General features: G+C 42.6%; 1 protein-coding gene across 7 annotated transcripts in view; it reads left to right on the plus strand.

Annotated features, from left to right (window-relative positions):
• Window positions 1-22,714, plus strand: part of LOC139338404 (microtubule cross-linking factor 1) — a 66,934-nt gene that overhangs the window by 11,342 nt on the left and 32,878 nt on the right. For all 7 annotated transcript variants that reach the window (XM_070973368.1, XM_070973365.1, XM_070973366.1 and 4 more), the window contains exon 4: window positions 22,380-22,439. In XM_070973368.1, the coding sequence (XP_070829469.1) occupies window positions 22,380-22,439 (60 nt within the window). The remainder of the gene's footprint in view (window positions 1-22,379; window positions 22,440-22,714) is intronic.

Consider the following 22,714-nt stretch of genomic DNA (forward strand, 5'->3'; position numbering starts at 1 on the left):
ATTACTATTGAACTTTTAAAATGTCATTTTCTGAGTAGATACCACAAACGAAGTCTGTGTCACTGTTTAGGAGTGGAGGCAGAAATCAGAAATTACATGAGAAAACCTTAAACCTTAAACCAAAACTGTCATGCATACTTCGTAGGTCTGCAACTAATGATTACTTCATTATTGATACCTTTTATGGAGAATTTTTAAAAATTGATTTTAAAACAGTTTTTTTTAAGTTGCTCATTTCATCCAACCAGCAGCTCAAAACACTTGATGTTGAAGAGTGTTATTAACCAGAGTGGAGCTGACAGGGTAAGTTAATTAACTGATTACTCAATCAGCAGAAAAATTATCAGCAACTTTTGCAGCAATTCATCATTTCAGTAGTTTAAAAAAAAAAAGTGAAAAAATGCAGAATATCTTCTTAATCCACCTTCTCAGATGAGAAAAATTGTTGTAAATTAGACATCATTGGGTTAATCGGATAAAATGAGCAATTTCCAAACAGTGCTTTATTTGGGCAGTGACATTTTTAAGACTAAATGATTCATCGATTCGCGGAAAAAATAATCAACAGATTAATTAATGATGACCACAATAGTTCGCTGCTGCCTTAAGAGAAAAGCATCGAATCATCATGTTTCAGAAGCTTGAATCAGAGAATCGGTTTGGCATTTTTGCTTGAAAAATTACTAATATGATTAATGGATTATCAAAATAGTTGCTGATTAATATTCTGCTGATTGACTTATTGATGAATCAACCACTGTAATCACTGCAGCTCTGATCGATATCATCCTCACATCCGTACAGCAAATATGAAGCCACACATAGCAGCTGGTTAGCTTAGCTTAGCATAAGGAGTGGACACAGTTTGGCCTTCCAGCCTCTCGAGTTGTACATTTGTAGGTGAAACATCAGCCGGCCTTGTTGCCTTACTCAGAGAATCAGAGCATTGGCGGTATTTGCATTTTATTTTTCGTGCATGTAAAAACAGGAATCGAGGGTATCTCCAACCTCGAGGCTTTCATTGGTGTGTTTCGCTACTACAAAGGTACGAGAGGGGAATGCCTGCATCCTTAATAAGTCCTGTCAACAACGTCTGAGTGAGAATCGCTGCAGACAGCGTTTGTTTCATGTCAGAGACGCCACCTCGCGCTCCTCTCGCTTTCTCCTCGCAAGATCTCAGCCAAAGAAATGTCGGCTTTGAAGAATCTCCTGATTCTCCTCATCCTCACTCCTGCGTCGTGTCTTCCCCCTCTCCTCTGCTGTGGTTCCCTGTTGGAGGAGTGTGAAGGAATCTCATTGACCTAGTTAATAACTTGTGTCTGACTCCACCAATGGGAAGGAGAGCAGCAGCGTAGGGACTCTGCTGTTAGTGGAAATCTGCTGCAGTGACACGCGTCCATATGAAGCTTATCGTCACGCGGCGGCGGTGCAGTTTGCTCAGCGTCTCCATTTGCATCATTTACAGGAGAAGGTTTCTTTCTAAAATATGGCTGCTGCTCAGGGAGAGATCAGGAAAATTAAAGTTTAAAAGGTCAGACCTGTGTTTTAACTTGATGACAGTAATTTGTGTGTTTATCTCAACTTAGTGACGCTTGAAATAGGCTAAACCTTTTACGGTGTGTCGCAAAGCATCGCAGAGGCAGCGACGTCGATACCCTGAAGGCCAACTATCAGCCACACAAAGCAAACGGGGAAATCATCAATTCTGCATGAAACCCTGGAGTGATGTTATAATTCTGTCCTTTGAAGTTCAAAACCCTTGAAATATGAAATTCCTCCTCCGTCTGAACCTTCTTCACACATGTTTTAATTTACACAAGTGGCAAAGCTGCCGCCTTATAATCATGAAACATCCTGAAGCGCCGCATGTCGCAGCAATCAAACTCTCTTTAAATGTCTTCAGACGCATCAAGGCACATTTTAATCACCTTCAATAAAATCTCCAGAAATCTATCGTATTTCATTTAAACAGTATTTTTGATTTAAAGCACCAGTTTAAGTATCATATCCGGAAAAACATCCATTTGACTTTTTTAGACAAGAAGTTAGGATGTTTATCTTTAAGTGGTGAAAATATGACAACGCGCTAAATTAGTTTTTTTCTGTCGGCAAATTTTGACTTTGACCTTTGCTCTGAGGTGATTAATGAACCCTGGCTTGATCGATATATTTTAGTATAAACCTGTTTAATCTGCTGCAGGAAGATCAAACGTGTTTATGAAAATGCTATGTGCTAACAAGCTAAAAATGATAATTCAGTTGAAACTTTATTTGTATAGCACCATAGAATACAAAAGCAGTTCAGAGTGGTAAAATAAAACAATATATATATATATATATATATAAACAAATGAAACAGCAAAAATGTGCTGATAAACAAAAAAATCCACGCATACGCACATATAGATACACACATACACTCAGAGTTACTGTACAAATGCAGAGTGTTCAGTTCAGAGGGTGATGCTATGCTATTAGCAATGCTAACATACGAGATACCGCCAAAATAAACCTCATGGTGGTGCTACTGGAAAAGTCAGAGGATCACTGAAGTCGTGGCAATCCCTGCAGTAGTTAGCGAGGCGCTAGCATGGCTGAAAAGCATTATCTCATCACTCCACAATACGCCGCTCAGCTTACCGTGGATCTGAAAACAGCAGAACATACACCGTGCCCGTCCACGGCTGCCTCCTTCTCCACTGTAACAAATGGCATTAGCAGCTATATTTAGGGGGGTTGACAGCAGCTTGGCAGGCTGTAAGTCAGACTGAGTCATTGTGTTTCTCACCTCGCGTCCAAACACGAGGAACAGACAGGCCATCAGAAATATGGATTCGTAGCCTTCAGTGAGATACAGTCCTCAGCAGAGCAGGTTTTTGGATTTGCCAAAGGTTGCAGGGAGTGGGAAGGTGTTGGTTTTGATCTGAGTTACGCGGCAGAGTTATTTACTGTATGAGGAAATATCCTGGAATCACTTGGGGGTTATTTCTACCAGTGGGGAGGAAAGAGGAAGTACTATTATTGATATTTCTATTTTTGCCATGGATCAAATGACTGTGTGTGATGTGAAATGGCTCAGTTGAAGACAAACCCTCAGAGAATGAGCTCTCAACAGACCAAGTTAGCAACGTAGCAGCTAAAGAGCCAGATGGTGGAGAGAATACTGGACTCACATTCATCAAGTGCACACAAACCTGACTCCAAACGGTCACATTTATTTGCTAACAAACGTGTTTGTAGCTGCTTCATAAGGTGATAATATGTCGAGGCTGTTCTTCTGCCGCTAATGACCAAAAAAATCAACAAATGCAGCTTCATGTTTCCTTTATTTAGATTAATTAATCACTAAGTCGGTACTTTCATTATCAAATAATCTGCAAATAGTTGGTGATTAATCAAGGAATTGGTTATTATTTAAAAAGTCATCAGAAAGCCAAATCTAACTCCTTTAAACAGCTTGTTCTGTCTAAACAGCTGTTCAAAAACCAATTTAATTGACCAAAATATAAGACAAACTAAAGCAGGGACTATTTCCACTGATAGACTGAAACAGCTGTTTTCCTACTTGAAAGCTTATGATTGACTGATTATCAAAATTGTTGCCGATCAATCATCTCTTTTCTAAGTATTAGATGCGTTGGCGACCGAGTGTTTCATCTCTTCTGGAGGTCTCAGAACTAAGAGCATCACTCCTTTACATCGACACGATGATGACGTGTCACATGTTCAGCGCCTGCCGACGGCCCCCCCTGTCAAAAACTGTGTGTACCCCCGATTCCAGATGAGACTGCAGGGTGTGTGGACTCAGTGAGGTCCGCGGTACTCTGGTGGCCCAGCAGAGTTCATTTGATGTGGCAGGGGTCGGAGTCTGTCTGAGTCACTGAGGGTTTTGGCGAGCAGCGGCGGGGTGACACGAGGCCGCGTCAACAGAGATGTGACCAGAGGAGCATTGTGCAGGCTGTCGAGTTCAGAGGAGCATCACATCCTGTCAGACATGGAAAAAGTACATCAGACGCAGAGTTAGGCTGGGTATCAAACCTCCAAACTTTTTTGGAACCGAATGAAAAGCGTCTGTACCACCAAGTATTAAAAGCTGTGCTGAAAGCTGCCAATCATCATCACATTCATGCAGCCTTTGTAGGTTCTGGTTAAGAAATTATCTGCACAAAAAGACTTAAAAGATCCCCACACACTGCTTTTTCACTTCCAGTAACTTCTGAAAGCTGCTACACTTCCGTATATTTAACTCTTAGTCATAGTTTGACAGTTTGGGGTTTGAATGTAGCCACTTTCAGACTGTGAGCAGCACTTAACATTTGAGAATGATTGTTTTCTTGTTAAACCTCCATTAATTGCTCAGTGGCAACACAACATGCTGTAAACACAACACTGATGTATTATGCTAATGCAGCATTAGCATTCGTTCTGCTCACCTGGTGAATATTCTCCTTTTGCTCTGTTTTGGTCTGCACCAACTCCCGACGGAAATATCAGGCTCTTTATCTGCTGAATGATCCTCTATGTTCACCAGCCTGTTTCTGCCTTTGTCATTTGGTGTTGGACAGGTAGCACACAGTAGGTGCTCAGATGCTTTTTAGCTGAAATTAGCTGCAAGCAGGAAATGAGGACAGTGAGAGCAGCGAGAGTGAACCTAAAGAGTTGTATGCTCTGTAGAGCTTGTGATCATTATCTGCCCACGTCAATACGAGCGACACCTTTCACATAAAACAGTCATATTTTAATTGTTTAATTGTAAAGTATTGATTAGCAAAGCTTTAAAGGAAAATGTTTTAATGAGTGTTTGCAGTAATAAGGTGTCGAAAAAGACTCGGGCACTGTTATTGGCTCTAGCATTGAAACCGTAGAGCTATACCCAGCTCTATGTGCAGTAATTTAAAAAAAATAAATAGTTGATGCACATCTGACTATGCAAACATCTGGCAACTCACCAAACTTTTAACTCTTTGACAATCCAAGAGCATAAAAACTACAGAGCGCTGCTCGGTCAAGCTTGCAGCATCCCTTTGAGTCCTCGATCGCATTCGAAGTGCTCTATTTTGGGCAATACGCTCGTCTCAGAGGCTGCATGGGGAAAGTCCCCAGAGCTTCTTCTCCATAGAAATAGACGCAGCAGCGCGTATTTGCGCGCTCTGGAAGCCTATAGACTTTCATTTGAAGTGAAGTGTGCTGCGTTTATAGAAGATGAGAAGGAGCGGGGAGGCAGACGGAGGCAGGCACTCGCAGCTCTCTGGGGTTGTGTGTTGCATGCAGCGGTGATTAAATGATGGCTTCAGCAGTAACGACGCAGACCTGCCTCCACAGCTTGACACACTCCAAGGCGAGGCTTCATCAAAAGCTGTGGCATCTTAGTGAGTCTTATCCATCTTTCTCTTCTAATTGCTCTCAGTAGCTTTACTTTTGAAAAAGAGTCCCTCAGGCCTGTCTTTGTTGTGTCTCCTATAGCATTATACAGTTTTACACTTCTCACTTAAGTGATCATTCATGGGTCACACAGGAGCTTCATTTCCTCCCGGACTCGCCTTCTGTAACTGATCACGGCGCTAAAGAGAAGAACATTCACCTGAAGTGCAAAGATTAAAAACAAAACGTAAACGCTGCTGCGTTAACAGCCTGAAATGAACATTTAGGCTTTATTGTTTTATTTTTTGCAGACATGAGTCATGTCCTGGTTTTTCAATAATAAAGAATTCATACCACTTCCTACTTCCAGCAGGATTTGCGTAATCCCTCCCATGACTAATAAAAACCGTCAGAATGCTGTAAAATACAGATAAATCATGATACAGAATTACAGGCGTTGGGTTTAAATGTTTAACTGCATTAACACAGACATTGATAAAAATGTTAGAGTGCTTTTTAAATCCCTCCTTAAGCCGTCAGCACCTTCGAACTTTACATACATATAGTTTCAGAAAATCCCCTGAACTGTTTATCATCTAAAATAGTAAAAAAAAAAAACAACAACTGAGAAGCGAAACTGAATTTTTGGTGACAATGTTACTGATTACTGCAGCGAATTAAAATCCTAAATGGTTTTCTTTAATTTCAGATTTAACCTTTTAAGTTTAGTGAATGGCATTTGGTGGATGATGTAATCCAAATTAATCTAAAGCACTATAAGTGTGACCCACACAGAATCAAAGCCTGACATTGATCCATAATTTTATTTTCTTTTAAAACAAGTTTTATTGAAAAGAACAAAAGAAAATTACCAGAACAGAAACATTTGCAAACCTAAAATAAAAAGGTGTTATTTTTTATGTTGATAAAATATAAAACTGAAAACAAAAAAATCACTTGATGATTAAACCTAAAACTCACTCACAGATAACAGATCCTAAAAGAGAGAACTGATTTAAATTCAAAGGGCAGAATAAAGGAACTCAGACACAGCTTTAGTTCAAATATTAAGTTAGGCAAACATTTCAGTCTGATTATTCTGAAAGGAATCTTCTTCTTCTTCTTCTTCTTCTTCTTCTTCTTCTTCTTCTTCTTCTGAACTGAGACAGCCTGTGATTGACTGTGAAGGCTGAACTCTCCTTTATGCCTGTGATTCCTCTCAGGAATCGAGATCCAGCTCAGCTGAGGGAGGAAAACCTCCACAGCTTCAGAAAGATGTGCAAACTGCGCTGTGGCTGGTAGCTCTCAGGCCTCTGGGCACAAACCCTCTGATATGAACCTCAATCTGGGCTGATAACAACCCTCCAGATTACTGTGGGCCTCTGCTGTCCCCTCAGTTCCTTATCTCCTGCAGTCTTTATGGTGGCTCGGTAGTCTGCTGGGCTTTGGTCATAACATAGTATTTCAAATCTAACTTTTGTCCTTTATTGGCTCCACAAAGACGGCATGTGTGCGGAGCTGAAGGCCCCTCCCTCTTATTACCAACCTTTTGTGAACCGTTTGACACACACAAGGGGACAGTGAAGTGCTGGGTGGCGGAAAGTGGCGGGGGGGTGAGGACGACCTCATTATCAGCCAGCTGGACAGCCCAGCCGTCCACTCATACCCCCCTTTTTCACCCTCATCCCGCGCCCTCCTCCAAACCTCCTCTCACCCTTCACAGATGAGAGGAACGCCCTGTTGTCTGCTTTCCATTAGAAGAAACATGGCTGGAGCCCAGAGGGAGAGAGATCCAGGCTACCTCTGCCGAGTCCCACAAACACTGCAAGAAGTTTATGATTACATGCTTGTAAGGTTTTACTCATCTGTGCCTTATTATCACAGACGCACACTTAATGATCACAGAATGAGGACTCCTGAAAAACAACTTGGCTCACACTAATTAGGACTAGTAGATGATCTTAGGAAAGGCTGCAGTTCCCAGTTAGATGATAATCATGGGCTGAAAGATGATAAGCTGCTGATAAAGGCTTAATTAAAGCCCGGCAGCCATCTTGAGGAGGCTGTTTATGGAAACAATCGGATATAGCACGGACTCAAGAGGCTTGTTTTGTTGCTCACTGTTATGCTGGAATAAGATTTGATCCAGTGAATTCAATTGTCTGACCTTTGTGATTCTATTAAGCCGGACTGAGCGATGGTCAAATTTCCCAGCCGGCCACCGTCAGCCCAACAGCCAGCAAGCGCTGATGTGTGTTGTTAAATTCTGAATGGTGTACGCAAGTATGTGACATCACCTTTTTCCAAATTATGCCCCACCCACTTCAAACCAGTGAGAAGAGCTTAAAGGAAAAAGAAACCTCTCATGTAAAACAACCACAGCAGCTCTAAGTTTGGCAGAAGACTGTGGGTTCATGAAGGAGCTCGTCGTCGAAAAGAAGCTTTTATGGCCTTTAAGGAAGAAGAATAACCTGGTTTACTGATACAGATCATGCAGGAGATCAGAGGGATAGGGCATTTTATTTTATTTTTTACCCCCCTGCAGAATCAGACATGATTCAGAGATCAGGACTTCCCAAAGTCTGGACCCCTTTTTTGAAATGAATTTGCTCGTCATCAATAAATTAGTTAATAACGCTGAATATGCACAGTGATCCTGCTGTCAGATGAATGTGGTGCCTAATTTTCCTATTGTTGACATTCTCGTCATGGTAACAGCTCCTAAAATGCAGATACAGGATGCGTCTCCTTGTCTCTAGTGCACAGTTTTTACAGCTCGTGTAAACGTAGTCATACGGCGTCTGAGTCGGAAATAGATATGGACTAACTGTCCGAGCCTCGTCTCCCTCAGTTTCAATTTTCAATTGATTAAGTGTTGTCTTGTTATCGACAATCATTGTGGACCTCTGACCTTGAATGAAATCAGATGCAGACCTTTCAGTGATCAGTACTGGATAAATCAAATATCGGTTGCAGTTTTATCAAATGTTTTATCAAATTAACCTCCTCTTTGCTGAGCTTGTGTCGGGGCTGAAAGCTGGTCCAGGTCAGTGAAGGTAACTGATAACCAAATGAACATGCTACTTCTGCTAACGATGCTTACGTTAGCTCGCTTGCTAACTGTGTCAACACACCTATTTCTTGGGCCAGGAAGACTGTCATCCTTCAGCCAATCTGAAGGCAGAGTCACATGGCAAAGTTGAGGAAAGGTTGATAATCAATCTGCTACAATCGGCGATCAAGTGGATCAGATGAGAACTGCAGGAGGCCGCCGAGCTGCCAGCAATCACTCGGATTCTGTCACAGTGATCCAATATTTATTTTGCCTGTTCGAGGGATGGTTTGAATTTCAAATATAATACGGCAGCTCGAACGCAGATTAATGGTTGGTCTTTCTTGGGATTTGTTGATAGTGACAAAAGGATAAAGAGATGTGGCTTTGGAGAAAAGCATCTGCCAAATGAACACATTTGATGACAGAATAACACCGATGTCATCCTTAAAATCTGCTTTGAAAACGGGATCCTTAATCTCAGCTGGTTCACGACAGGTTACGTTAAAAAAAGAGTTCTTCATGTGTCTGAGTCAGTGATATTTGCTGTGGCAGGAACAGCATGGGAAATGTGGTTTCCCTTTCCGCTTGTGATTCGTCAGCATTATTTTGCCCGGGGGCTCCGGTCAAGTGCAACTCTCCGATCGGCTCCGTCTCCTCTGTACATCATGATGAGAGCAGAGCGACATCCCGCTCTCCTGCCCTCGCCACATGGCTGTCTCTATCTCTGCACATTACACGCCACTGGCACGCCGCCAGCCTGCCATCCCAGAATACTCGGCGGACCTGCTGAGGAGTTTGCAGGCAGATGACACGGCAGCTCTTCCCGCCTCCTGGCCCCGTCTGAGCCTCGGTGTCATTTATAGCTGTTAGTGTTGCTCCACAAACGGGATGGCTCCTGTGACACGTCGAATGTTATTTTTTACAGCCTCCACTTAAAGTCACGGTGTGAACTGTCGGTCAGAGTGAAGGCGTTTTAGATTCGGTGTGCGTTAGCTGACCTCCAGACAGAGCGGTGGACTGGATGTCTTTCAGATATGCAGTATCGGTCTCTTTTTGTCACCCGTGTCTCCCTCGGGAAGGGTTTTGCTGAGTCTGCATGCTCTTTTAAAGCACCTCCTGCAGCTCATTCACAGCCACACACTTTCCCACCTGGGAGCTGCCCACTGCAGCCCCCTGGCTTCACCGAGGGCTGTGCGATAACTGTCGAAGGGGAATTGAACTACTCATTCATTTTTCTTGCTTTCACATTTATTTTATCCCTTTCTTACCTGTAGGCTTTTGTTGACGCCTACACTTTGCTTTGTTTTATCAGTTTGTAGCCTTGTAGTAAAATCAATACCACACTTTTGTTTAATGGGGTGAATCTTCTAGTTCTAGTTTTTTACCTCACTTGAGGACCAAACATACAGGATTTTCCGACTGGAATAAACAGTAAGAAGAGAGTTAGTGATATTTTAACTGTTAATTGAGTGACCAAAATGCTTACAGTCAGGAGACGATTAGCTTAGCTTAGCATAAAGACTGGAAATGGGCTAACAGCTAGCCAAACATCAAGTATATCTATTTCCTGATGAACTACAGGTAATCCATTTGAGCCTTCTGGTTCAGTTTCTCTGCTGTGTAGACATAAAAGCGATTTCCATCTTTTAAGAGATCAAGTGAGTGTATGTTTAACTTGTCCTTTAAATAGGCTAAAAAATAAATCAACCAGGCACCGTCGTCCACTGCCAAGATGTTGAACCTGTTGATTTCGTACAAATAGATCCAAGTTCATTAAACCTGCTTCAGCCTCTAAAATCAACCTTGAAGATTGTTGTCGGCTTTGGTTTTGAGTGGTGCTCTAGATGCTGTCACAGATGCTTTTCCCTCTGGTAAATAACAAAATTGTAGGGGAGGCACTGATTCATTAGTATGTTTTTGAATTTTTGGCCTTGGAAATAATTGAATGCAAATATTTAAAATTAGTTTTAAAAGAGATGTTTTTCACTCTTTAATTTCCCATAGAAATCAGATTATTCAGCTGCTTTTTGAAGATTTTATGTGACTGATCTTATGCTGTCACAATACAAGAAACCTCACCATGCAATGTAAAAAACACTTAATAACAAAGAAAATAAGAGCTGTTTGGATATACTTCGTGTCTCGGTTCATCCCGCCTGACCGTCCCCTCATGTCCCTTTTATAACAAAAATATCAATCACCACTTCCCCCTTCTGACCTCTAGCAGTTGGGGACCTGTCTCCCTGTTAAGACTCCACCACCCGCTCTCTCATGGAGCCTCGGGGGGAGGGTGCCAGTTCTGCACTTGTCAAACCTCCACCACAGTGAAAGGGGTAAATCAGGACCACAGCACTCACTGTTTATCATGGCTGCATCTGGTCCATCAGTTTATTCTTTAAAGCCACATTTGATATACATTTCAAGGCATCCCACAGTCTTAAGCTCTACTTTTATGGGATAATATGGGATAATATATCACAGAAAAATGATTAATAACAGAAGGCAGTTAAATAAGTGACAGACACATGTTTAGATCTGAGGCTCGGTTGTCTTAATTAACAGAGATTTAAACAAAAAATATGCAAGCAGGGATTGATTAGAGTGGTTTCTAATTACATTTTCTGGGTACTTGCCTGTAGTCATGCGTGAGATCTGATTTCTGAAGACAGAGGGCCATGGATTAAAAACTACTGTTGTATTAGAGCACATTAGTTGATGTAGCTCACAATTGACCAATAGCTTTTTAGCCCTTTAAAGTGCAATCATTAGCATGTGCAACTAATTAGCTTACTACATCTAGTAGTAACCAAGAATTCCATCCAAGCCCAATGACCAAGGCCAGTCATCAGATATCCTACATTAATTTGTGAGGTTAGGTTTTTTTTAAAAAACATGTTGCTCAGAGCACATTTCCCGTCTAGCATTTCCCCGCTGTGTTAACGCTATCATAGTTTAAGCTAACGTTAGCAGCCTGTACTGCTCTTTATTGCATCTGGGGACGTTTACGCTCCAGCAGCCCCAGCACACGTCACTCAAGATAGAGTTTTATTTGTAAAACACGTCGGTTAGCCCTCATCCTGGATGCCTTTTTGTCATTTTAAAAGCGAAAATATACTGTTTGAAGATAGGCAGTATGTAAGCTAAATAGCCAAACAGGGCTAAAACAAAACATATCTGATCTTACAGTTTTTATTATTATACTTCATGTATGTAGAGATAAAGAGCGTAAAAAAGGTCACTTTGAGGAGTCTCCTTTCAAAACAAGTCAAATGACCGTTTAATTAGCTAGCTAGCGACAGTTAATAAGTTAACAAATTGTCATTTCAGCCGGCCAAATACAAATGAGAAGGCGTTTTTTTGTCAACCTCTGAGATAAAAAATTATAGACAATTTTGACACTAAATCTGAAGCTAAAAGTGTAGCGAACGGTAAATTGTGATCTATCAAGTGGTGAACTGTGACCTACTTAACAGACAACATCTGTGAATGAAACAGTACCAGAGCAGTACAGCAGTACCCTTTCCTTTGGATTTTCTCCAAATTAAGTTTTAGTTATTTGTCCGATGTGCCACAACTGGCCCCCCTGTCCATTGCAGACACGTTAATTTTGCAGCCGCAAACATGAAAACAGAACGGTTTCAGCAACCAACAAGGAATTTTCCCTTAAAATACCTGCCTCTCATTGGGTCTCTGCAGTATCAACAGCAGCAAATGGTCTTGTCACTGAAATCCTTAAACTTTAACTGTGTCTGTTATACTGAATCACTGAGTCTATTTCCAGGTCAGATTTTTCGATTTGCCTCTTTCAGACCATCCATTACCATGGCAGCCAGTGATGGACAGGCCAGCAAGGCGATGGGTCATTAAGTACTGTGAGAGGATGTCCTGGCTGTTCACAAGGCAACCAGCCAGTGTAGTGTCTGACTGTGAGCTAGCGGAGGTATCTTTACCCTTAATTGTTAGAGTTCAAAGAGTTCAAAAGCATTTGTATTTAATTAATACATGTCTAAAAATTTGTGTTGTAGCAGAAGGAGCACAAATAAAGAAGCATGTAAACAATAGTGAGAGGTGCACATGTCAGCTGTGGTCAGGGGCCCTCCAAGAGGTCACAAGATAAATCAGAGGGGTCTCAGTATGGTTTGCAGGATAGGAAAACAGCTTCTGATACACAGAATACTTTGTTTTTTACCTTGACCTCTTCAGGCCTCTAAAGAATACTCAGGTGAACCACTCTGAGGAGGAATAATCAGGATCATTGACATATTCAACATGTGACAACAGGTTGCAAGAAGATGTTGTTTCCTTTTAAGGAGTGGTCATCCCTCTTCCTTATTGGTGTATGCTGGTTAAACCACACTCACTCCAAAAGGGCCCTACATGCCCTCCCTCTTATCTGCCTCCACCTGGTACAATATGCTGTTATCTTGACAAAGATAACACAGAATCCTCATTTTAATCCCACTTTATTTCCCAGGCGTCTCAAATACGTTTGATTATATGCAGAATACTTTACTGCAGCACACGCCGGGCAGAGTTTTAGCTAAGATGGCAGAATATAAATGAGTCCTGCCTGTCTTTAGCATGAAAGGACCTTGAGATGGAGCCGATAGTAATTCTACATTTCAGAGGAGCTAACCTGCTAATGGGAGCGCTCACTGAAGTGTAGGCTCTCCTCTCTCCGGCCCCCTCCTTACTGAGGGATCTGCCGATTCAGCACTACACACTCGAGGTATTCGAGAACCAGTCTGCCAGCAAGTTAATGTATCATGCATGCAACACACACACACGGTGACTAAACACAAGGGTGATCTTGTGTTACGTTGTTAAACCTGATTCACTGTGGATGACAACACTTTGTAGCTATTTGTGTTTGCTGGACTCCTTAGTCCTTATCCTCCAATCAAGAAAATGGCTAATTATTATTAGCAGCTCATTAGCGTATCCTGTTGTCTTATTTCGAATCAGCATGAAACAACAACACTGCTCTGCTCTGTGCAAGGGATTAGCAGAAGAACTCCAGGGGGATTTCTCACTACTTATTTCACCTAAAAGTTGTCTCAACCTTGTGTCTTTGCTTCGCGCCAGTTGGCATCGTGTTTTCCGCGAGCAGCATGCCAGCCCGTCGGGTTGTTGAGGGAGATTTGTAAAGCGTGAGTGAAACTGGAGTGACACGCCCCATAAAAGCTCTATTGTGCTGCTCTTTAATGCATGTCGGGTCCCAGACTGAGGTCAGAGCCAGCTTAGCGAAGAGGAACAGTATGGGAGTGACCCTCCACGACTCACAGGCGACCTCCTGCAGACCCACACACATACAAAACATTCAATTATACACACTAACACACACACACAGGCAGACATATTGTGCTCCTGGTGCAGCACAGGGTGATATATGACCCATGCATGTCGGCATAGGTAGCTATAGCTACCAGCATCGATGCCTAAGAGGATGAATGTTTTCTCAATCTGCTATAGGACCAAGTCTCTAATGGGACACCAAGAATAACAGCACTGTTGACACTTCATGTAACACACCTGTTAATTCACACCCTTTATTGCCACAGGTTTGTTGTACAAGCAGAAATGACCTGTATTTTATGTCAGGATGCAAATGAGCCTCTTACTGTAGGTCTATTTCTACTCTTTTAGTGTCCGTTAGCAAGGTTAGGCAGATTTGTCTTCACCCCTCTTTGGTGAAAGGATTGGCTGCAGCTTTGCAGGTTTGGGCTCTACTGATGGTGCATGAAGCATAAATCAAAGTTTCTAAATGTGTCAAATTCTGTGTGTTGGAGTATTTAAAAACAGACAAATCAGCACACATATATCACACATTGATATAAATGCAGGTGGAGTTAGTTTCATGGTCTGCCTGCTGAGATGTTTTTCACTGGTCCCTCTTGACTCGAAAGCCCTTTAAAGTTCTTGTGATTTGAGAAAAACACCATGAAGGTTGTTGAAAAAACATGGCCTTGAAAATAGAATAAAATCACAATATACCTGACAACCAAAGTCACCAATAAGCTTCACTTTTCTGCTGTTTCTCTCCTGAGAAGAGCACTTCAGATAGTGGAAGGTGAGCTGTGATGGACATTTGTCATAAAACTCACATATTATCACCAACAAAAAGTTTCTTATTTATACAACCAGTAGACACACAGCAACACTAGCAGTTGTTTGGAGCCGTGTTTTTGTGTCCACCTGACAAATGTAAGTCCAGGAATAGTCTCCTCTTTGCTCTGTTTTGGTCTCCACCAAATCCTGAGGGAAATATCTGGCTTTTAAGCCACTACATCCTCCACTTTGGATGCTGGCCAGGTAATGTACAGTAGGTTGATCAGAGCTGATGCTGATGAGAGCTGTGAGAGTCAACCAAAACAATAAAATTTTGGCCCAGAAAACCAAGACAATTCTTGGTGAGTTTGTCACAACGAACAACCCCTTTTAGCTTTTAAATACAGTATCATAATTTGATCACTTGTTAATGCAAAAATATTTGTTAGTGCAGCTTTACAATCGTGTTTAAAGGTCCATATGATGTTGAATTCTGCTTTATGCCAAAGCATGCCCGTTTTCTTTTCCACTGACTAAATATTTCCATCCTTAAATTTGATGCGTGGGAAGTTGGATGTGCAGTCCCCAGCCTGGCATCCTCTCTGAGGCTCTGCTCCTGCATTCAAAAGCATAATTCTCTCGGTTCTAACATTAAGGATTTCACATTCACTGCACAGGTTGAGCACAATCTTGACAGCTATTGATGTCAAGATGCAGAAGCGATGGAGAGGCCAGAGTCTGTTTACAAGATGCTCACGTCCGCTGGGGATGGCCTGACATTGGAATGACCTCAGAGAGTGCTGCATTCAGCCTGTCTCACTGCCAAACGTATGCACACACTGGCAGATGTACATAAACGCACGGACCCGCTCGGCCTTGCACACACATACGGCAGGACGATGAAGCAGGCGCGCACACACTGACAGAAGCACAAAAACATGCACCCGCCCACACGTTCTTAGACACATGTGGGAGACTGATGACTGCAGATAAACACGCGTGTACACGCAGACACACGTGTGCACGTCAGCTGAGCAGCGCACTCTACTGGATTACTTTAATTCAGTTAGCTTTGATTGGTTTAGGGCTTTTTCAAATATCACTGCCACAGCTATTTGCAGTAGCCTCTCTGTAGCCGTACAGCGGTTTAAGCACCATTTTCAACAGCAAACTGAATTCCAGTCAGCTGCATGGCTCATATTCGGCTGATGGAGCGTATCCAGAAGCAGTATATTTAGACTGTATATAGGCCTGCTGCAGGTGCTGCAAGCCAAAGATTGATCGTCTTATAAAAATAACACGGCCCCTTAAATCACGGTGTAGCAGGAGCTTTAAAAGAAAATCAGATGTGTCCTTGGATGGAGAAAAATTAATTTAAACGATAAAGCGAGAGCATGTGACACTTATATGCATTCATTCAAGTGTGTGTGCCGCATTAATTAATTTATTGAAACGGATTACAGTCCAGATTGAGCGCTCATTCATCCAGATCTCACTAATATAATCTGCCTCTAAACATTTCATAGCGACTTATCTCTCTGAGCTCTCCCGCCGGGTGAGCGATATTTATTCTGTTGTGTTGGAGTCTTAGGCTCCTCTGTCAGGGCTGAGAAGGGGTTTATCTGCATCCAGCGGCCACGGCAGCTCCTTTTGTGCTCCGCTCCCCCGCTCCCCCCCGCCAGCCCTCCATCCCGCCCCGTTTCGCTGGTCACACCACACTTCCTGTTAAATCCCATTACCAGAGCCAGACGCCGCTCTCTGCGCTGTGCTACAGTCTTTGAGCAAAATCACAAATAGGCCAAGCTGTTGAGTACAGATGCTGCTGAAAATACACTCACTCTGTGTTCCCGTTCTTACTCATCCTCCACCCCCTAAATATTTTTTTCCTCCCCACTTTGGGATTTTTGTGGTGATGTCACTGCACGATGTCATCCGGCGCTCATTCCAAAAAAACGCCTCAGTGTCTTACACAAACAGGCGTGTCAGAGAACACAATATTCTCCTTTTCCCTTGTGAACTCGGCTTCTAAGATTATGTGGTGAGATTGTTGCAGCGGCGTGTTTCTCCTTCACTAGCGGAGCTTCAGCGAGCACATGAACGGCGTGCTTTTACTCATCTGTTGAATATATTCCCCCGAGAGCTGGAGTGACACTAATGGACGACAGAATCAGTCTCACGCCCATAAACACACGCACCGTAATTGTGACTTGTGACACTCTACTAATTGTAGTGCTGAGTAGAGCAATGCTGGAAGTAATTGCTGAACATAAATGCACTGTCACACACCAGGGCTGTATGCTTACTTTCTTAGGTGGTAGCACTGGTGCTAGCAAGCTAAAAGTTTTAGTTGCACAAAGAAAAATTTAGTAGCACACACAGTTGGACGGTTAGTTAACGTGTTTATTGGCTAAATTTATTTGATACTGATAAGAAATTCTAACAGTGTTGAACAACAATTAAACTGATTCTTTAACCTTAATTTTTCCTCCACCTGAACACAACAGGATGAATTTAACATTTTTAAACATGAAAAATCAACAGTGTTATATTTTCAATGCGCATCAGTGAACTGTCTGTGCTGGTCATCCGTTCGCCTGCCGCCATACAATACTTACAAAACATTGCCTTTTTGGTCTGCTCGTATACAAGCCAGGTGAAATCTTTTAACCACTGAGGGTTGAATCAATTAATTTTTGTATTTGAGGAGACAGGCTGGTCTGACGAAGAAGCGACAAGTGACGAAGATTCAGCGTCAGACTCTGTAAATGCTGTAGTAGTACTATTTTCCTCCAAACGGCGTCTTTCATCCTCGTTGTCGTGACCTACCGAGGTAGAAACTACAGAAAAATACCTCTTCATTTTGCTTGAGTCTTCTTGTTATTCTTAGTTGTTGCGGTTGGTTTGTCACAAAAATGATACAAAAGTCGCAGTTTCCCGCCACAGATCAGCGAGGGCGGGAACGTTTACCCGGAAATGTAGTTCTTTGCATTCAGATTGAGAAGGAAAGCACACACTTAACAGCAAAGCTCCCCAGCTGGACTCACGATTAAACCCCCACCAGTGTGACCCCTTCACATGTTTTTTCAATGCAGTGCTATTTTAGGTCTGACCCTTAAACTCCTGTCTTAATTCTAACCTTCACCTTCAGATTAAAGCCATAGCTTAACTCTACCTCAGCCTCAACTTTAAGCCAAATCAAATCTTAACCCTCAACCATAATCTATTCCATAACCGAGGTCTTTGAAGATGTTTGGTGACTGCAGTTACTTCAGTTTGATTCTCATGGTTGAAACTGTCTCTCAGAGGGACAGAACATCACACCAGCGAGCGTACACACACACACACACACACACACACACACACACACACACACACACACACACACACACACACACACACACACACACACAGTCAGTCAGTCAGTCAGTCAGTCAGTCAGGGCCCACAGCGGCTGGTTCATTCAGTCCCTGCAGGGTAACGACTGTGTAACTACAATCTGCTAATCCTGCAGGCTGGCAGAGGCCCAGGGGAGTAAAACCAGCCGCACCAGTGCCACAGCCAGCTCCCACACCAGCTGGAGCTGCCTGCCAGCCTGCATGACTGCATGACTGACTGCCACTAACCCATGCTAACAGGCTCGCGAGAGGGCTGCATTCAGATGATGATGAAGAGAGATGTCTGTGTGTTTGTGCCTGCGAGCTTTTTTTGCTGTGCATGAGTGCAATTGTGTGTTAAAGTGGAAGAAATACATCCACACAAAGAGCAGGGACGTGTGTGTGTGTGTGTGTGTGTGTGTGTGTGTGTGTGTGTGTGTGTGTGTGTGTTGCAGAAGGGGGTTTTAGCTTTGCATCAGTCACTCAGAGGCAGAGCTGCTCAGGAGGCAAATGTAATCTTATTGGTAGACTCAAATTTTATTTTATTTTATTTTATATTTATCCAGCATTAATATTGTGATACGTGTCTGTTATTATTAATATTGTTTTATTGATTCCGAATATTTGGCAAACCTTCAAAGGGAGCTCCACTGGAAAAATCTGAAAAAAGCTTTTGTAAAGCCTTTTGTGTCAGTTGAGTCGGTGTCGGTTGGGGCTGAAGAAAAAACATCTGTAGAGGTTAGCAGGAAGTGATCTGAGCAGACCTCTTTAGCTCGAGGCTTCATTCTCCTCTACTGGCATAAAAGACCTGCTCCAACAGCTCACCTGGTGGAGTGTGTGCCATCTACTCAGGCTGAGGCTTTGACAAGAAGACAAATTCACAGCGTTTAAAAGACGATCTCTCTGGTCCTGCGGCATCGATTTGAAACTGTCCATCATCAGTGGAGTAACCCTTTAAAGGACAATAAAAGGAAATAATAAAAATGGACAGCAGGTGTCAGAGTGCAGAGGGAGCAGTGATGACTCAGGGAGAGGTTTGCTGTTTAGCTTTAAGGTGTGGAGAGACACACCATCTGTCACAGGATCGACCCCGTAACCCTGCAGTTATGACCCCTCTGACTAAAAATCAACTATTACTTTCTCTTGTATGCATCTAGCAGTAACGTTTTTAGGTGTAGCTGCCTGGCAGAGAAGGCGATATACTTGGAGTTTTGGGGCGGTTTTAGTCGTGATAATACTTTTGCTAGTGACTGACAATTAAAATGGACGTTGCCTTGTTCTAATTTCTGCTATATCCAAGGATTTTATGTGTTTGAGGAATATCAGTGTGTTTCTAAAAACAGCAAAAATGACAACAAAAATTAAAATAAAAACATTAGGAAGGTCACTGATGTGCTCTATCATCAGCCCATAAAATTGTCGCTTTAAGAACATTTGGACTCATGAAGTCATGAATCAGTTCAGCCTAGAGTCTTGCTAATTGACTTCTGTACACAGTAAACAGGGATCCCTGCTCGTGGCGATCTGGGGTTCTGAGGAGCTTTGCAAAGGATGCCGTCTAAGCCGCTGTCTCCCCGGAGAGATTAGCACTGTCACCCGGGCTGGGAATTAAACCACGACTGGTGCTGGAGATACTGACACAGACACAAAGCTGAGACTGGACCAGGGGGGAGGGGTGGGGAGCGAGCTGGGACGGGTGTGGATTCACACGTCTGATGTGGATAAACAGGTGGAGCAAACCAGTCTGTCATCGTCAAATAAAAACAGTTATAGTCTTGGAGAGGATTCCTGGGGATGACGTGGGTTGTATGAACCAGCCTGCAGCGGCGCAGGTTGCCGCGGGGTAAACGATGACGGCGCGTCATCACTCTGTCATTATGTGATGCAACTAAAAAACTGAATTTGACGAGTTGAATATGAGAATAAACAAATCTGTTTACCTTCCTTTGAAGGGAAAAGCAGACCAGATCAAACATGTCAAACATGTGGTGTTATTGATGCCGGGCAAAAACCTCCATGTACTATCGACCCATCAGCATTCAGCGTGTAGTCGCCCGCTGCCTTTGAGTGCAGCACAGAGGGCGAGTTTGGATCAGACACAGAAACTTCAAAGGAGACTGTGAAGGCAACAAGAGGGCAGACGGAAAAACGCTCAGAAATTCAGTATTTTCTCCAATAACACGTTGATGAGAGACAAATTCGAAAATATTTCTCATGAACAAGACTTTAGCAGAGAAGTATGTAGTGAAGGTCAGCCAGAGAAAGCTGTTTTCAGCCATCTGAATTCAATTTCATGTGTGCTGTATGTTTGAGTGCTTCAAGGAGTTTGTCATCACAGAGTCCAAGGTAAAGAACTGGGCACAGTGTTCAGTTCACAAAGCAGACACAAGGCAGGAGGCACTCATCTCGTCTCTGTGGAGCTGTGACTGCCCACAGGACGGTTGTGTCCATGTTTTGGTGCTGTTTCTAAGTGGGCGCTCCTTTCCTGTCGCAGAGCCAGCGACTGAGTCAAGGTCCGTCCCTGCTCCGGGCAAAACAGGTTCCCCCTCACACTTTCCATCCATCTGGCCATGAATGATTCACACTGTCCTACTGGTCTATTTTGGCTGGCAGCAGGGAAGAGTTTGATTTATACGAAACAGAAATGAGAGAAAAGAAGACCGTTGTAGCCTCAAACAGCAGCGGTGGAAACGCTGATGGATAATTTTCTCTTCACATTTAACTTTTAATTCTGTTTAAAATACTTAATTCATCCCTCAAGTGGCAATTTGAGGAAAGTGGGTTTGCAAACACAAAAACAAAAACATTTCATTCACTGCAGAAAAGCAGGCAAAATCAAATCTTAACGTAGAAAATATGGTCCCGGAAAAACAAGAAAAACACCAGGGTTAATGTCCATATTTGGCCAACAGTATCCTGAATCACAAAGGCAAATAATGTCAAAAGTATAAGTGCATTTATCCATCATACACCAGTAAACAGACCCTCTCTTGTCTGCTGGAGTAAAACCAAACTTTCCCTTTCATACATGCTCGTTCCTTTACAGTAATCTGATGATATATTAACAGATGTTTCCATGTATAAACCATTATGATAATCATGTGTCATCATCTGGAAATGCTAAAAGTTCAAATACTTCAAATAAAAGAGATATAAAACAGTGGACAATTTACCAACAGCAATTTCTTTAGTCATTTATCAACCAAAAATACAAACATTCACTGATTCTGGCCCCTCAGATGTGACCATTTCAGGAAGTCAACGGTCATTTTCCACTTACAGAAGACGAAACAATTAATAGAAGAAATGATATGAAAGCTAATCACTTGTTGCAGCTTCGGTAAAATTACCACAAATGATTTGCGGTTGTCCTGTTTGGCGTCTGAGGAAGACCCTTGAAATATGATTGTGACTTGGAGATCGAAATATTAATATGGAGTCATGCTTCCTAGAAAGGAGCCCGGCTCAACTGATCATCAGCCCCTTTAAATAACTCTGCCGGGGCAGCAATCTGTTCCTGGAAAAAAGGTTCACACTTGAAAGCTCTGCACTCTGCATTTATAGAGGGGGATTTCTTCCTCTCCCCTCTCTCATCCTGTCTTCATTTCCTCTCTCCGTCCTTTCACTCAGTGCTCGTCAGTCGTTTCCCTGCTGCAGCTGATGCTGAAAGAAAGTGCACAGACTTGATAAAAATGAACGATTTTATTAGTCGGTAAGACTAAGCTGCATGCAGAAGTCCCTGTTTTATCCCGGCTTTGCGTGCGATGCCTAGTATTAGCCACAGGACAGATTTCACCGCTGGACAGACAGATGCTTCCCCCCCAGAGCGATGTAGAAGCGCCATGTGTCACTGAATCTGAGCCGGGATAAGACGTCTGTCGCACTGAGCTCTGAATGGGATCTAAAGCACCCCGGTGCATCTTTCATCAGAAGACACGAGCGAGCATCCTCATCATCGGCACTCTGGGGTTTTCCAGAATTGCCTGAAGGGACGATTAACTTTACAACATGTAAATCACACGTGTGAGAGTGCATTCGCTCTGCCCCTCAACACTGACATGGCGACCAGATGTTAGCCTTTGATACTGGCTATTACCATCACTGTGTGCATAAATCAGGCAGTAATTATGTCATGTGATATGCATCAGAGTAAATACTTCCTTATTAGACTTCCAGTAGCTTTGACCTGATGATGGAAATGTTATGTAAGACGTCCACATAGATTAATGTCCTTTGCAGGGTCTGCTTCACGTTAACAAACATGTTGGCCAACACATTTGTTCCTCTGCATTGCTGCACCGTCATTACTGAGATTGACAGTTATTGCGCATGCCTGTATAAACTCTGGCAATGTGATCTATAGAAATATCAATAGCATCTTAAAACTGCAGAGGTCCTCACTATTGAATTCACAAAGCCCCTTTTATTGTTTTCATCAGTGTGCCGTCTGTTGGTTTCTATATGTTTCGCTGCTGCGGCTCCACTGAATGTTGGAGGAATATTTTAATGTCGGTAAAATGTATGTTTTTTCTTTTTTACAGACTGCACTGAGGAGACGAGGAAGCAGGGAGACATTTAAAGACAAGAAGTCCATGAGTCAGGTAAACACAATTCTAAAAATATTTTTCTGTCCCTTCCCTCTTTTTATTATTGTCAACAAATCCTGCGAAAAGACCAAAACCAACACTGGTTTTATCCTACTGAAAAGTATTGGCTGTGTAGCAAAAGCCACAAACCATAAAGCGTAATTTTAGCCCGCAAACACATCGCACTGTTAGAATGGATGAGATGTACATCAGTTAATGCCAACACACATACACACACACACACACACACACACACACACACACACACACACACACACAGAGTAATTTAT

The sequence above is a fragment of the Chaetodon trifascialis genome, chromosome 11, assembly GCF_039877785.1.
Source record: "Chaetodon trifascialis isolate fChaTrf1 chromosome 11, fChaTrf1.hap1, whole genome shotgun sequence".
Taxonomy (NCBI): Eukaryota; Metazoa; Chordata; class Actinopteri; order Chaetodontiformes; family Chaetodontidae; genus Chaetodon; species Chaetodon trifascialis.